The 12833-nt window shown below is 41.3% G+C and overlaps 1 protein-coding gene across 2 annotated transcripts in view; it reads right to left on the reverse strand.

Moving 5' to 3' along the window:
• Positions 1-12833, reverse strand: part of furina (furin (paired basic amino acid cleaving enzyme) a) — a 221868-nt gene that overhangs the window by 120382 nt on the left and 88653 nt on the right. For both annotated transcript variants that reach the window (XM_062027377.1, XM_062027385.1), the window contains exon 3: positions 6474-6572. In XM_062027377.1, coding sequence (XP_061883361.1) covers positions 6474-6572 — 99 coding nt within the window. The remainder of the gene's footprint in view (positions 1-6473; positions 6573-12833) is intronic.

Raw genomic sequence — 12833 nt, forward strand, 5'->3', positions numbered from 1 at the left:
TTGTATTTTGAGGACAGTTATTGTAATTGCTAAATATGAAGCTTCTCTGTATAGTATAGTTTATAATGCACTTTTACCTTTAAATAAACAGCAGAAAAAAAGACAACCTGCAAAACACGTCAGCACCAACATACGTCAAAAGTACTAATGCACAAAGCGGCATTATGACATTGATTGGCTGCATAAGTAAAGCACCTTTGTACGATGCCCTGTGATGGCAATGATTGGCTGCGTAAGTTAACACTTGTGAACAACAACATATATTTTTCTGGAGTTGGAGTGCTGAGGAGCCACACGTGTGCAACTCAAAAGTCAGACCTGTCAAGTTGTGCGACGGGGTGGGTGCTTCCTCAGAACACCAACCGCAACAGCCCACCCACTGAATAGTTGTTGTCACAGATTTATCTGTTGTTACCACTTGTTGTAACACATAGAGTTGTAGTAGTTTGTTAAGTGTCTGTACTAGGGTTGTCCCGATACTAATAATTTGGTACCGGTACCAAAATGTATATCGATACTTTTCAAATACTTTTTGATACTTTTCCAAATAAAGGGAACTACGAAAAAGTGTCATTTTTGGCTTAATTGTAACAGAAAATCTTGCAATACAATAAATATATGTTTCCTATTGCACTCAAAGAACAATTTTAGAAGGTTAAAATATAAATTAAAAGGCATTGAACACATTGTGTTTTTCTTGTTGCACTCAAAGAACAATTTACCATTGTCCATATTACATATAGTCTGCCATAATCAAGAATTAGATTAGAATATAATAAAAAAGCTTTATTTACATTATATTAAATGCTTCATGATTTATGGTTGCCAATCCTGGTATGTGCTTTAAGAAAAATACAATTATTAGTAAGTACTAAAAACAAAACTATGGATAAATGTACCCAGATAAGCCATGTAGCAGGTAAAACACACATCTGTTAAAGATAAAACACAAACTGTCGCAATTTGTTCCCAAATTCAGTAATTTTACTTGCACTAGTTGACGTTAGATGAGCGGTCCTAACTCCGCTAATATTTGGCATCAAGCCAAGCAGCTGTGTGCGCGTCTACGTATCTACATGTTATGTATCTATATGTGCACAACAGGGGAGCTGGTTAACTTATGAGCGTACAGTATGTGTGTTTGCGAGAATGTCAACGTGTTGGCTGAGTGACGTAAGTGAGTGATTGGGCGAGTACAGAGAGAGAGGAGCGTGTGCACTGCGCAGTAAAGTGATGAATGGGTCCAGTTGTGTCCTACAAAAATAATAATAAAGCAACCAGATTGTCACAAATCGGCGGCCTCGAATTCTGACCGGAAAGCGGATCTTAGCAGACCCATTGCTGGGTAAAGTGAAGTGAAGGGAACGTCTCCCCTGCGCTCCTCTACTACAGTCTGGGTTCTCTGACGCACAATGACACAACACAATAAACTTTTCAAAAGAATATGGCGGCACAGGTGCCGACTTCTCGACTACCGAGTGATACAATGCTTCGGTCACCGACTGCATTTGGCAATTGGTGAGTGACTACTGCGTTATATACACCAATTTGCTTGAGAATATATATCTCTCCATGTAGCGACTTTATCACAAATCTCATCTGTTTGTTGTTCAGTTCTGTTAGCAACTTCGGACCACAGCTAGCATTAGCTCCTCTCTGCTGCTTGCTCGGTGTGTCTAATGTTTAGCTACTCCCCATAGCACGTGCAGACTACCCTAGCGGGTGGGTGGCTGAAGAGTGGTTTCAAACCGAACAACCAGCAGTCTTAACCGCAGTGAGCGAGTAGAGGCTCCCTCAATCACTGCGCACAAGCGTGAGGCTATAAACCTAACATTAATGAACAAAATTAACGAAATGCTTTGACATAATACGCTAACTAATTACTTTATAAGAATAAACAACACATTATGTTACTACTTACAACAAAAATAATATGAGTACTCTCAACACTAGTAATCTAGCCATAAAACACTTAAGCAACCTTAAGCACTTTGCACATTTTGTTTAAGATGGCGGTATATACCGTATACCGTCATTCGGACTAAAAATACCAGGGTATCAGTTTTGGTCCATATTGCCCAGCCCTACATGTACATCTAATCAAATTCATAGGTTCCCCACCTAGCAGCACATGTAAATAGTTGTTGAATTGTTAGCGTTAGTTCCTGTTTATTACCATACCCCATATCATTAGTTCTTGTGTCATCTTCCTGTTTTTACTGCGTGATGGTTAGGGTTGGGTATCGTTTGAATTCGAACGATTCCAATTCCGATTCCGATTTTGTTTCGATTCCGATTCACGGTTCCGATTCTTTTACGAGGCAGGGTCAAAAAAAAGTTTAGGATATTTTAAATGAGCTAGCTAACCTACAGTCTTTCTGAATGAAATAGTCTGACATTCTCCATCAAATTTTAATTCTATTAACTTTTTATGAACTTTACTATAAATTCCTCATAGGGCTGTTTTCAACTAGAATATAAATATCAAATCTATGAACTTGAATATAAATATTATAAATTATGAATACATTTTCCCAGGGGTACACTTTCCTCAAGAGAGCTTTATTTTTGAAAACCTCATGAAAACACATTTACACACAAGTGTATGATGCTGCAGGAAACCTCATGAAAACACACAAGTGTATGATGCTGCAGGTACTTAAAAATGTTACCGTGCTCCCACTGATGGGCTAACCTGGTGCAGAAAAGCAAATAAACAATAAGAAACAATTTGCAAAACCCAGTCCAGATTAGCAGCAGGTACAGTATAAAATCAGAGACAGTTCTTGTTTAGGAAAATGACCACATCCGCCTTCTCAGGCAGGATGCGTGAGCGTTCTGGACAGATAGTGTCTCCTGCTGGGGAAAATACACGTTCGCTGGGTGTGGAAGAAGCTTGAACGCATAAATAGGAGAAAGTGAGATATGACAGCAAAGGATAAGTCTTTTGTTGGTTCCACCGGACCACCACCATGCAGCAGGGTCGTCAGACATAAGTATCGGTGGAACGTCCTGGTACATCTGCAGCTCTCTCTCCACTCGTTTCTTGATGGACATGGAGCGCGGTTATTTCGCGGTTATTTCATTTTTTTTTGTAAAGTAAAGCCACACTTTCGACCGCCGACGCCCGCTATCCATGCTTGAGCTTGACTGACTTGCTCGGCTATGCTAACACTTCCGGCGGTGGGCGCTTCTTCGTTGGTGTTCAGCGTCTTCTTCTTCCGGTTCGGCGGACATATTTTTTTCCGGTCGGCGGACTGGTATCGAAAATAGGAATCGAAATTTAAACTTTTGAACGATTCCGGGAGAAACGGAAAGTTAGCCCCGGTTCCAATCGATACTCGATACTCGATACCCCACCCTAGTGGTGGTTATAGTTTTTTCTTCATTTTATCACACTGTGTTTTAGTTACTTGCTTGCCCAATAATGGTCCTTTCATAGAGAAAAACGGATTTGACCTTTTCTTACCAACTAAAAAAAAACACAGTAACATAAACAACTGTGGGAAGAAATGCATACTGAAATACAAGATGCAGGTGAACAAGATATTTTTTCTGTGTTTTAAGGAAAAATGTGAGTTGTGCAACATGTAGTTAATATTCTGGCAAAACAAACTTGTTCCGTTTGTTTGGGTTGAAACAAGTGATGGAAATAAAGTACCGTATTTTCCGCACTATAAGGCGCACCTAAAAACATCCAATTTCCTCGAAAGCTGACAGTGCGCCTTATAATCCGGTGCGCCTTATATATGGACCAATATTGAGCCACAACAGGTCTCGCAACTACGGTAAGCAGCCGCCGACTTAATTTTCCCCCTTCTACGGCTGTTTACCGTAGAAGAACAAGCGCTTCTTCTTCTACGGGGGAAAATGAAGTCGGCGGCTGCTTACCGTAGAAGAAGAAATTCTTCTTCTACGGGGGAAAATGAAGTCGGCGGCTGCTTACCGTAGAAGAAAAAGCTCTTCTTCTACGGGGGAAAATGAAGTTGGCGGCTGCTTACCGTAGTTGCGAGATCTAAACTTTATGTAAAGACCCAAAAATGGCTCCTATTAATAGACACGCTTACGACGCAGAGTTTAAACTCAAGGCGATCAGTCACGCAGTAGAACACGGGAATAGAGCAGCAGCGAGAGAATTTAACATTAACGAATCAATGGTGCGGAAGTGGAGGAAGCAACATGATGACCTGCGCCAAGTAAAGAAGACTAAACAGAGTTTCCGAGGGAACAAAGCGAGATGGCTACAGTTGGAGGACAAACTCGAACAGTGGGTTGTTGAACAGAGAGCAGCAAGTAGAAGTGTCAGTACAATCACTATTTGTTTTGTTGACATTCCCTTTAGCGCAGCTCCATCTAATGTAACCCCAGCCTCTACTGTAGCGTCTATTCTATGCGCCTTATAGTGCGGTGCGCCTTACACAGTATATGAACAAAGTTTTAAAATAGGCCATTCATTGAAGGTGCGCCTTATAATCCGGTGCGCCTTATAGTGCGGAAAATACGGTAGTAACTCTACGCCATTTTCCCTTTGTTAAAGTGGCTCAGAAGAAAAAAGGTTGGAGACCCCTGCATTACTGGAATTACAACAGACAAGCAGTCTGCATTTAGCAAATGCGGTATTGAAAAAACAGCATCTCAAGACTGCTAGTTTGGAGGAATCAGAGTCAGAAATACTTTAATAATCCCCGAGGGGAAATTAAGATTTTCAGCACAATCCCATTGAAGAGCAGACAAACATTACGGGGACACAAAACAGGATCGCTGACGGGTCTGCTAAAGTCCGGCGTCCCTTACAAAAAAGGTGAGAAACAGGTAAACCCGAGTGGCCTGTGGAGCAGCTTACCACTACTAGCTAAAGCCTTGACCGTAAAATGTGATTCCATTTGTTCTCCAAAGATATTCTTTCACAATAATTACCATTAGTACCTATACATTGTACAATTTAAAATGTGTTTAATAAGTGTGTGAGCCATATCATACGGCAATATGGATGTTCTCTTTCATCCAGGTAATTGTATTCTCAGGGCATTCTATCGCTTCTATGCATTTATTGTGTTTGCTTCCTTTGTCACGACTGAACTGAACTGTTCAGTTTCAGACTAGATTTGACCAATCTAAGGCCCAATCCGAATTCTCTTTCCCCTTCGTCTAAGAATCTAGTGCCGTGGGGAAGTGTACGCCCCTGGGAATTCGGACGTCGCTCGAGTCTCGCGACGTTATCGACCCTTGCCACCAGTGACATAAATCAGATGCGATAAATGTTTACTTGCAAGATGCAGTCACACAGGATGTTCAGCTTTGTTTGGGCTCTTCTTTTCTATCAACTGTCTACATCAAGAAGAAAACAGACCTTTTTGTTATTGTTTCTGAAGCAGATCAAAATGGGGGAGGGGGAGTATTTGGATTGAGCCTAAATCTATTAGCCTGTATTACTGGACTATGCATTTATCTTGTTTGCTTTTTTTGTCACAGGTGTAAATTGGTACTGTTAAGAGAGATGAGTGGGTTATTTGAGCTGAAACTAATTGATGGTACAGTTACTTATTGCAAGAAGAATGTTACCATCAACATACGCAGCAGGGTTTTCAGGGTAAAAGCAAGCTGGCCAAGGGTGTCGTGGCGCTTCAATGCACCAGAATAATCCATAAATGTCAAAAATCGTCTTTTTTAGCATTTCCATTAGTCACCTTTTTTGCTGGACTCCAACCATAACCTTCTAACATTTTGTACCAAACAATAAGCAAATAAACCTATGTGCACTGATGCTCTTGTAGATGTATGTTCTTTTCCTTTCCTGTTTACAGTAATTGAAGTAAGGCCCTATCATTTACAGTTTTAGGATATTTTCCTATGTTCAAAATAAACTCACACACTCTTTTCACTTAGACTTTCAATTGCCTTGTATTCCCATTGCTGTGATGAATATTAATTTCACACTTCTCGCTTTGTCCTACCCAATGGGGTAGGACAAATATTAATTTTTAAACTAACATCATATTTACTTGCAAGAGTACTGGAAATGTGAAATTTCCATTTTCATCAGTCAAGAAGGCTGAACTACATTTCAGCGGTCCACAGGGGAGTGTTTATGTCTTGCAGGCCTCCTCAGGGAAGAGCCAGTTCAGCTTCCGTCACTCAGATAACATGACAACAGGCAGTGTGGATGCTGAGGCTTTTCTGGGAGTAACATTTGAAATAGATAAAAGGCTAATGATTTTTTTTTTATTGTTATTATTTTAAGCTGTTAGCTTTCTATAAATAGTTGTTTCATCATTTATTACTTAATTAAAATGATACACTGTATTCAGCAACAACTACATCAGTTAGATATATTTGCAACCTTAATATTATGTTTTCTCCACACTCTTTCATCATTAACATTCATGCTACAATGGCAATTTATCTGAAAATTCATGATGTCCATAAATGTTTCTTGTTTGTCTAAAGTATGATGAAAAAAGAAGACATCTTACCTTGGGATTTTTAAGAAGTCGGATGTGTGTGCCCCTGTGATCAGAAAACGATCTCTTCACCACTTTATGATGCCTGAAGTGATAATAGTCACCAAAAACCTGAAACAAAAACCAAATACAGCTAAAATATCTATGCTCAGCAGTGAACAAGCAATGCTAAAAATACGGTTACACAAGAGTAATACATTAGAGTGAAGCTACATCCATTTTTGGTGTGCAGAGTTGTGTTGATACGGAAACTATATGAGCAGCAGAAAACTGTACAAGCATGGAAACAGACACAGTTTTCTTTGAGTCCCTTTGGACAATGATGTGGAGGTACTACAAATTGTGTTGTGGCTTCTTTCAAGCCGTAATATTGTTATTTTATATACATCTAAGTAGGGCTGCCACAACTAATCGATTAAATCGATTAAAATCGATTATAAAAATAGTTGGCAATTAATTTAGTCATCGATTCGTTGGATCTATGCTATGCGCATGCGCTGCGGCTACGTCTCATGAGGTGGCAGTAAGCCAGCCAATGATGTGTCATGTGCAGCTCACGTGACGACGCCTTCTCCTTTGCCTGGAAACATTCGAAAAATGGCGGAGGAAAACAGTACGGATAGTTCAGCGGAGAAACATCTTGAGGTTAATGCTTCAATGGAGAAAAGTGTACGACCCAAGTCGTCAAAAGTGTGGGAACACTTTACTTTAAAGACTTCAAAGAAGACTGTTTCCTGCAAAATGTGCAGCATGGATCTCGCATGGCACAGAAGTATAACATCGCTTCGGGAGCACCTGAAGAGGAAACATGTTGGAGCCTTGGATGAATGGAACTCACAGTACGTAACTATTTAAGTCCATAGTCCGGGTACATTGACCCGTTGTGTCCGTCTTTGTGTGTTTTTAATCTTTTGTTAACGAGGAGATGTTCTTTAAGGAAGCGCAGCAGCAACTGTTGTGTATTAACTTTCAGAGTGTTATGAAAGTTTTGGAGAGTGCGACGACTTCATTTTCTGTGTTGTTTTGAGTCGCAACAGACATTCACGAGTTCAGCTTTTTTGTGAGTAACGTTAACGTTATCCCTTTGTTGCAATGCGGGGCTGATAATGTGTCTGCGGCAGATTTGACTCCGTTTTGAGAGAGAAAACGCAAGGTTACCAATTTCGAAATAAACGTAACGGACATAAATATCTCAGGTTGGTTTCATAATGGATCAATGTAGCCGGGCCCAATAAAGCTATATAAATATATTTAGATTTGAGTGGTATTAGTATAACTAAACGTTATGAAGGTGCTGGAATATTGCATGTTATTATTCAGAGGCAGCCTAAAATGAATCCTTTATTATTCACAACAGAAACGTGTACAATATCTGATCCAGTTCTGATCTGATGAGTTACATTTCTGTGTTATTATTGGTTTATGCTGCATCCCCAATGTCCATGTATTTAATTTAGCTTGTTTTTAATGTGGTGGCGTATTTGCCTTTTACGTCAGAAACTATTAATTAAATCAACTAGGTATGTATTAAGTTACATGTAAATGATGCTTCTATGTATGTTCATTATATGGTTTCTCTCACTTCAGAAAGAAACAACCCAGCATTAGCGACTTGGTACAAAGGAAGGTCTGCACACCACAGCAAGCGGCTGCATTGACTGATGCTATCCTGAATATGTTGCTAACTGACATGAGGCCACTATCAATGGTGGAGGATGAAGGTTTTAGACAAATGATTCACGTCCTCAACCCTGGTTACACTTCCCTCGAGGACCCATTTTACCAAAGTGATGGAGAGGAAGTGAGCAGTCACTCACGGTTCGCCGTGAGTGACTGCTCGCTGACTGCTTGCTGTTGCGAAAAAGCTAAGTATCATTCTATCTGTGTGCTTTTAATTGTTTTGCAGCTTTCTTTACTACTTCCCAAACATATTTAGTAGTCCTATTTAACTTGCAAATCACCCGATCTCTGTCTCACCACCCCTCCCTCAGCTAGCTAGCTGCTAAGCTAACGAAGCTAGCACGGAGAAAGGCGGCGCCGGTCAGAAGGAATGTACTCCCGCACACCGTGACCACTTCCCTGAAGACAGCAGGAACTTCACTCGGTAACAGAAAATACCGTGAGTATGGCTTCCTGCGTTTCGTGCACCTTACTCATGGATAGGTTGGCTCTGCTAGAGGGCCGTGTCCGCCAGTTAGAGCAGAGTAATCTCGTAACTTTGGATGTTGCGGACACATCTGCTAGCGTTAGCTGTAGCAAGCTAACTAGCCCAGTTTATAGCAGTCCTAAGCAACCTATAAGCTATGGTGTACCGGTTGAGACGCATAATAGATTCAGCCCTTTAGCTAGTCCTACACCCCAGTCTACCGGGCACCACACCTTAATCATAGGGGACTCCATCACCCGAAACATAAAGCTTAGCAAACCAGTCACAATTAAGTGTATTCCCAGGGCCAGAGCACCTGACATTGAAGCTAATCTTAGGGAGCTAACTTTCAACAGGCCTAGTAAACACGTACGACAGGCTAATCGCACCGCCAGTTATGCGAATATAGTTGTACACGTTGGCTCCAATGACACTAGGATGAGACAGTCAGAGATTACAAAGAGAAACATAGCCAGGACTTGTGATCTCGCTAGAAAGATGTCCAGACATCAAGTAATTGTCTCTGGCCCCCTGCCCGCGAGAGTCAACGATGAGAGATATAGCAGATTAGTCTCACTTAACAAGTGGCTGGCTATCTTCTGTAGACAACAGGGACTAACGTTTATTGATATTTGGCCCACTTTCTGGGGCAAACCAGGCTTGCTGATGAGAGACGGCCTTCACCCTAACCAGGAAGGCGCCATCATCCTGTCTAGGAACATAGACTACTGTTTGAGTCACACTTGACTAACTACACTAGAGCAAGCCCGGTCACAGGCAATTACAGAGTCTGCTAGTCCGGGTGAGGAGTCAGTTAAACTAGAACTAGCCAGCGCCAGGCTGGATAATCCATGCACACATAGCAATTCTCTTAGAATAATACACAACTCACATAATGTTTTTCTGTTGTGACTGTGTCAGAGGTAGACATGCATTCTACTGAGGTGGCAAATTATGATGCGTTCAGTTTATCGCAGCACCACGCAAACAATCTGAAAATTCCCGTCATATCAATTCCTAGATATGGTTTGAAACTATTTAAAGTGCACTACGCATAATAAACGCAACATTATTAATATTGCTACTACGGATAATTTCAACAAAACCTCGTCAAAACAGCCCAATACCTATAATATGGGCTTTTTAAACATAAGATCATTGTCTCCCAAAACATTATTAGTTAATGAGGTCATTAGAGACAACAATCTTAACGTCATTGGTCTTAGCGAAACCTGGCTCAAACCAGACGTTTTTTTTGCGCTAAATGAGGCATCTCCTTCTAACTATACAAATGCACATATTGCCCGTCCCTTTAAAAGGGGTGGGGGGGTCGCACTAATATACAATGAAAACTTTAACCTTACCCCTAACCTGAATAATAAATATAAATCGTTTGAGGTGCTTACAATGAGGTCTGTCACACCGCTGCCTCTCGACCTGGCTGTTATCTACCGCCCCCCAGGGCCCTATTTGGACTTTATCAGTGAATTCTAAGAGTTTGTTGCTGATCTAGTGACGCACGCCGACAATATAATCATAATGGGGGACTTTAATATCCATATGAATACCCCATCGGACCCTCAGTGTGTGGCGCTCCAGACTATAATTGATAGCTGTGGTCTTACACAAATAATAAATGAACCCACGCATCGCAACAGTAATACGATAGATCTAGTGCTTGTCAGAGGTGTCACCACTTCCAAAGTTATGATACTCCCATATACTAAAGTAATGTCCGATCATTACCTTATAAAATTCGAAGTCCTGGCTCATTGTCAACAAGCTAATAATAATAATAACTGCTATAGCAGCCGCAACATTAATGCTGCCACAACGATGACTCTTGCTGACCTACTGCCTTCGGTAATGGCACCATTCCCAAATTATGTGGGTTCTATTGATAACCTCAATAACAACTTTGAAGACGCCCTGCGCGAAACCATTGATAGTATAGCACCGCTAAAGCTAAAAAGGGCCCCTAAAAGGCGCACCCCATGGTTTACAGAAGAAATTAAGAGCTCATAAATGATCATGTAGAAAACTGGAATGCAAATGGGGCGCGACTAAACTTGAGGTTTTCCATCAAGCATGGAGTAATAGTTTAATAACTTATAAACGCATGCTTACCTTAGCTAAAGCTAACTATTACTCAAATCTCCTCCACCTCAACAAAAACTATCCTAAATTTTTGTTTAGTACAGTAGCATCGCTAACCTAACAAGGGACTCCTCACAGTAGCTCCACCCACTCGGCAGATGACTATGAATTTATCTAATAAGAAAATGGAACTCATTAGAAAGGAGATTAAAGATAACGCATCCCAGCTACAACTGGGTTCTATTAACACAGATACGACTGTATATACCACGGATACTGCCCTCCAAAATAGTCTCTCTCTTTTTGATGAAATAACATTAGAGGAATTATTACGGCGTGCAAGTGGGATAAAACAAACAACATGTTTACTTGACCCACTTCCTGGGAAACTTATCAAGGAACTGTTTGTAATATTAGGTCCATCATTGCTAAATACAGTATTATAAACGTATCACTTTCCTCTGGCACTGTTCCCCTAGCATTCAAAAAAAGCGGTTATTCATCCTCTGCTCAAAAGACCTAACCTCGATCCTGACCTCATGGTAAACTACCCACCGGTGTCCCACCTTCCCTTTATTTCGAAAATCCTCGAAAAAATTGTTGCACAGCAGCTAAATGAACACTTAGTGTCTAACAATCTCTGTGAACCTTTTCAATCCGGTTTCAGGGCAAATCACTCTACGGAGACAGCCCTCGCAAAAATGACTAATGATTTATTACTAACGATGGATTCTGATGCGTCATCTATGTTGCAGCTTCTTGATTTTAGCGCTGCTTTCGATACCGTCGATCATAATATTTTATTAGAGCGTATCAAAACACATTGGTATGTCAGACTTAGCCTTGTCTTGGTTTATCTCTTATCTTACTGACAGGATGCAGTGCGTCTCCCACAAAAATGTGACATCGGACTATGTTAAGGTAACGTGCGGATTTCCTCAGGGTTCGGTTCTTGGCCCTGCACTCCGCAGTATTTACATGCTGCCGCTAGGTGACATCGTACACAAATACGGTGTTAGCTTTCACTGTTATGCTGATGACACCCAACTCTACATGCCCCTAAAGCTGACCAACACGTCGGATTGTAGTCAGCTGGAGACGTGTCTTAATGAAATTAAACAATGGATGTCCGCTAACTTTTTGCAACTTAACTCCAAGAAAACGGAAATGCTGATTATCGGTCCTGCTAGACACCGACATTTATTTAATAATACCACCTTAACATTTGACAACCAAACAATTACACAAGGCGACTCGGTAAAGAATCTGGGTATTATCTTCGACCCAACTCTCTCGTTTGAGTCACACATTAAGAGTGTTACTAAAACGGCCTTCTTTCATCTCCGTAATATCGCTAAAATTCGTTCCATTTTGTCCACTAGCGACGCTGAGATCATTATTCACGCGTTTGTTACGTCTCGTCTCGATTACTGGAACGTATTATTTTCGGGTCTCCCTATGTCTAGCATTAAAAGATTACAGTTGGTACAAAATGCGGCTGCTAGACTTTTGACAAGAACAAGAAAGTTTGATCATATTACACCTATACTGGCTCACCTGCACTGGCTTCCTGTGCACTTAAGATGTGATTACTACTTACGTATAAAATACTACACGGTCTAGCTCCAGCCTATCTTGCCGATTGTATTGTACCATATGTCCCGGCAAGAAATCTGCGTTCAAAGAACTCCGGCTTATTGGTGATTCCCAGAGCCCAAAAAAAGTCTGCGGGCTATTGAGCGTTTTCTATTCGGGCTCCAGTACTATGGAATGCCCTCCTGGTAACAGTTAGAGATGCTACCTCAGTAGAAGCATTTAAGTCCCATCTTAAAACTCATTTGTATACTCCAGCCTTTAAATAGACCCCCTTTTTAGACCAGTTGGTCTGCCGTTTCTTTTCTTTTCTCTTCTGCCCCCCTGTCGCTTGTGGAGGGGATGGGCGGACACAGGTCCGGTGGCCATGGATGAAGTGCTGGCTGTCCAGAGTCGGGACCCGGGGTGGACCGCTCGCCTGTGCATCGGTTGGGGACATCTCTGCGCTGCTGACCCGTCTCCGCTCGGGATGGTTTCCTGCTGGCCCCACTATGGACTAGACTCTCACTATTGTGTTAGATCCACTATGGACTGGA

Source organism: Entelurus aequoreus, linkage group LG02 (genome assembly GCF_033978785.1).
Source record: "Entelurus aequoreus isolate RoL-2023_Sb linkage group LG02, RoL_Eaeq_v1.1, whole genome shotgun sequence".
Lineage (NCBI taxonomy): Eukaryota > Metazoa > Chordata > Actinopteri > Syngnathiformes > Syngnathidae > Entelurus > Entelurus aequoreus.